The sequence below is a fragment of the Capsicum annuum genome, unplaced genomic scaffold (genome assembly GCF_002878395.1).
Source record: "Capsicum annuum cultivar UCD-10X-F1 unplaced genomic scaffold, UCD10Xv1.1 ctg55281, whole genome shotgun sequence".
Taxonomy (NCBI): domain Eukaryota; kingdom Viridiplantae; phylum Streptophyta; class Magnoliopsida; order Solanales; family Solanaceae; genus Capsicum; species Capsicum annuum.
The window spans coordinates 1-2,413 of NW_025863566.1; the positions used below are offsets into that span (position 1 = coordinate 1).

The 2,413-nt window shown below is 39.7% G+C and overlaps 1 protein-coding gene across 1 annotated transcript; it reads left to right on the forward strand.

Moving 5' to 3' along the window:
* The first annotated feature begins 1,187 nt into the window (after window positions 1-1,187).
* On the forward strand, window positions 1,188-1,664 carry LOC124893182 (zinc finger A20 and AN1 domain-containing stress-associated protein 4-like). Its single transcript, XM_047404276.1, has one exon. The coding sequence runs from the start codon at window positions 1,188-1,190 to the stop codon at window positions 1,662-1,664; it is 477 nt and encodes a 158-aa protein (XP_047260232.1).
* The last annotated feature ends 749 nt before the right edge of the window (window positions 1,665-2,413 follow it).

Consider the following 2,413-nt stretch of genomic DNA (forward strand, 5'->3'; position numbering starts at 1 on the left):
GACATTCCAATACTTACTTGTTTTCCAAATCTTACATGTTTATTGCACTAATGAATGTCAGAAGGTATCCGGTTACTCAAACAAGATCCATGTGCTATTAATGACTCAAAAACGTTTCATTGATATACTAATAAGTTCCTACTTCATTGTTATGGCATTGATGACTCCAAAACACTTCATGATGTGCCAATGAGTTCTTACTTCATCGCTGTTGTATTGGTGGTCTATTTATATGACTCTTATTGATGTATCATAGTTTCAAAGTATCAAAAATGCGGTGGCGACCGAAATAACAATCTCAAAAATTAATTGAACTCAGTGATGAAAGTTTTCTTTTATCCGGTGGTATCCCAGGGACATAAGCCTATCATGGGTTGATCCCTATTTATGTGTTTATGAGTGGTATCCCAAGGTGATAAGCCTATCATGGGTCGATCCCAGTTGATATGTACTGGACGCAGCCTGATGGTAACAGTACAGTATAGTAATGATTACAAAGATGATAAGAACGAAGGTAAAGTGATTGAAAAATACAATGTACAGGTTGTCACAAGTTCTAGTAAGTGTGGTCCACTCCTATTATGATTTATTCACTTGTTTCTAATTTTTATTGAGCTCATATATCATATGTGATTACCTACAGCCTTACATACTCAGTACATATTTTGTACTGACGTCTCCCATGGGGGACCTGCATTTCATGCTGCAGGCACAGGTACCTCAGCTCATACTCCGTATAAGTAGGAGTCAGGATATTCAGCTGCTTTTGATGAGCTCTAGTTTGCTTCGAGGCTTTTCATGTCATATCCAGTCACTTTTGGTATTGTATAGAAGTTAGTTATATGGCGGGGTGTGTCCCGACCTTTGTTAAACTCTGTGTATTGTCTAGAGGCTTTGTAGACCTAATGTATAGTCAAGGTGGTGTTTTGTTAATAGACGTGATGTCTCCAATGGCCAAGTATTGTATATACATATATATATGTGTGCTCGAGCTTATACAGGTGATTATTTCCTTTTATATGCGATATGATGCTGTCTGAATTTCGGGTTGTCATAGAGGTATGCATTGGAAGTATGAGGTGATGAGCTGGTTCTCCCGGGCCTCCTCGGTTACGGGTGCCAGTCCGCCCCAATAGGATTTGAGGCGTGACACTTGTGGTGTTGAACTTGACTTATTAACTGCAGAAATGGAGTCATCTAAAGAGATAGGTTGTCGAGCTCCAGAAGACCCCGTCCTCTGCATCAACGACTATGATTTTTTCGGTAGTGCAGCTACGATGAATATGTGTTCCAAGTGTCAAAAGGACATGATACTACTGAAGAAGGAACATGCAAAGCTTGCAGCTGCATCCAGCAAAGACGTCGTACGCAGAAGCTCAAGCAGCAATGAATCAGAACTTGCTCTTGTAGGTGCCGCGGTTGCATTTGCAGATTTAGCCTCTAAGATTTCACAAGTGAAGTCAAAAGAGGGTTTGAAAAAGTGCACAGCTTGTCGAAAGCGTGTGGGATTAACGGGGTTCAGTTGCAAATGTGGTGATCTTTTCTGCGCAGTTCATCATTATTCAAACAAACACAACTGCCCGTTTGATTATAGGAATGCTGGTCAGAATGCAATAGCAATAGCAAATCCTATCATCGTGGCAGAAAAGCTTAATAAGATCTAACAAGCACCTATCAAAAGGTTGTATGAATTGAAGAAATGTCCATCTTTCGATAAGTTGGCCTCGTCTTACAGGGTGATGATGAAAGTTTTGCTTGGGGGTGGGGGAGGGGGGTACCCTAGAGCCTAGATAATCCTGGTGTGTAAGTTATTTGTGATCTAGGTGCACATTTTCATGGAATTTGTTCTTGTTTTGTCCCCATTTCATCTTGATGAATTTCACATTCATACATCCGAGTTTTGACATCCTGAATTCGCCTCCGTGCATTCTTCAAGATTCCAAAGTCTCCTTTGAGTATAAATAATGTAGAGTTTTTTTTTTGTAGAGATGTCAATACGGGTTGGCTCAGCCCATCCGAGCTAGCCCACACGGGCTTTGAGTTTGACGGGTCAGGTTGGTCTAACCTATCAAAATGATGAACCAAAAAATATCAAGCCCACACTATTACTCGGTGGGTTGCGGGCCTTACGGGCCAGCCCACTTTAAAAAATAATATTTTATAATTTAATTATAGAATGATAATAGACATAAGTATTACCAATCAATATTACATAGTATTAATACTTTTTAATTAAGTCTCCAACACCCCCCAAAATACTCATAATAGCGAAATTAAATAACATTTAACATGCGTTCTGCCCTTACATTGTAAAAGTAAGGGTTAAGCTATAGAACTAGATACGTAAGAGAAAGAGAGGAGAGCAGAACTTTACTTCTCTGCTGAGGCACATGATATCCTTCGAACCAAATAA

Coding starts and splice junctions, on each gene's coding strand:
- LOC124893182 (XM_047404276.1), top strand. CDS start 1,188: ATGGAGTCATCTAAAGAGATAGGTTGTCGAGCTCCAGAAGACCCCGTC.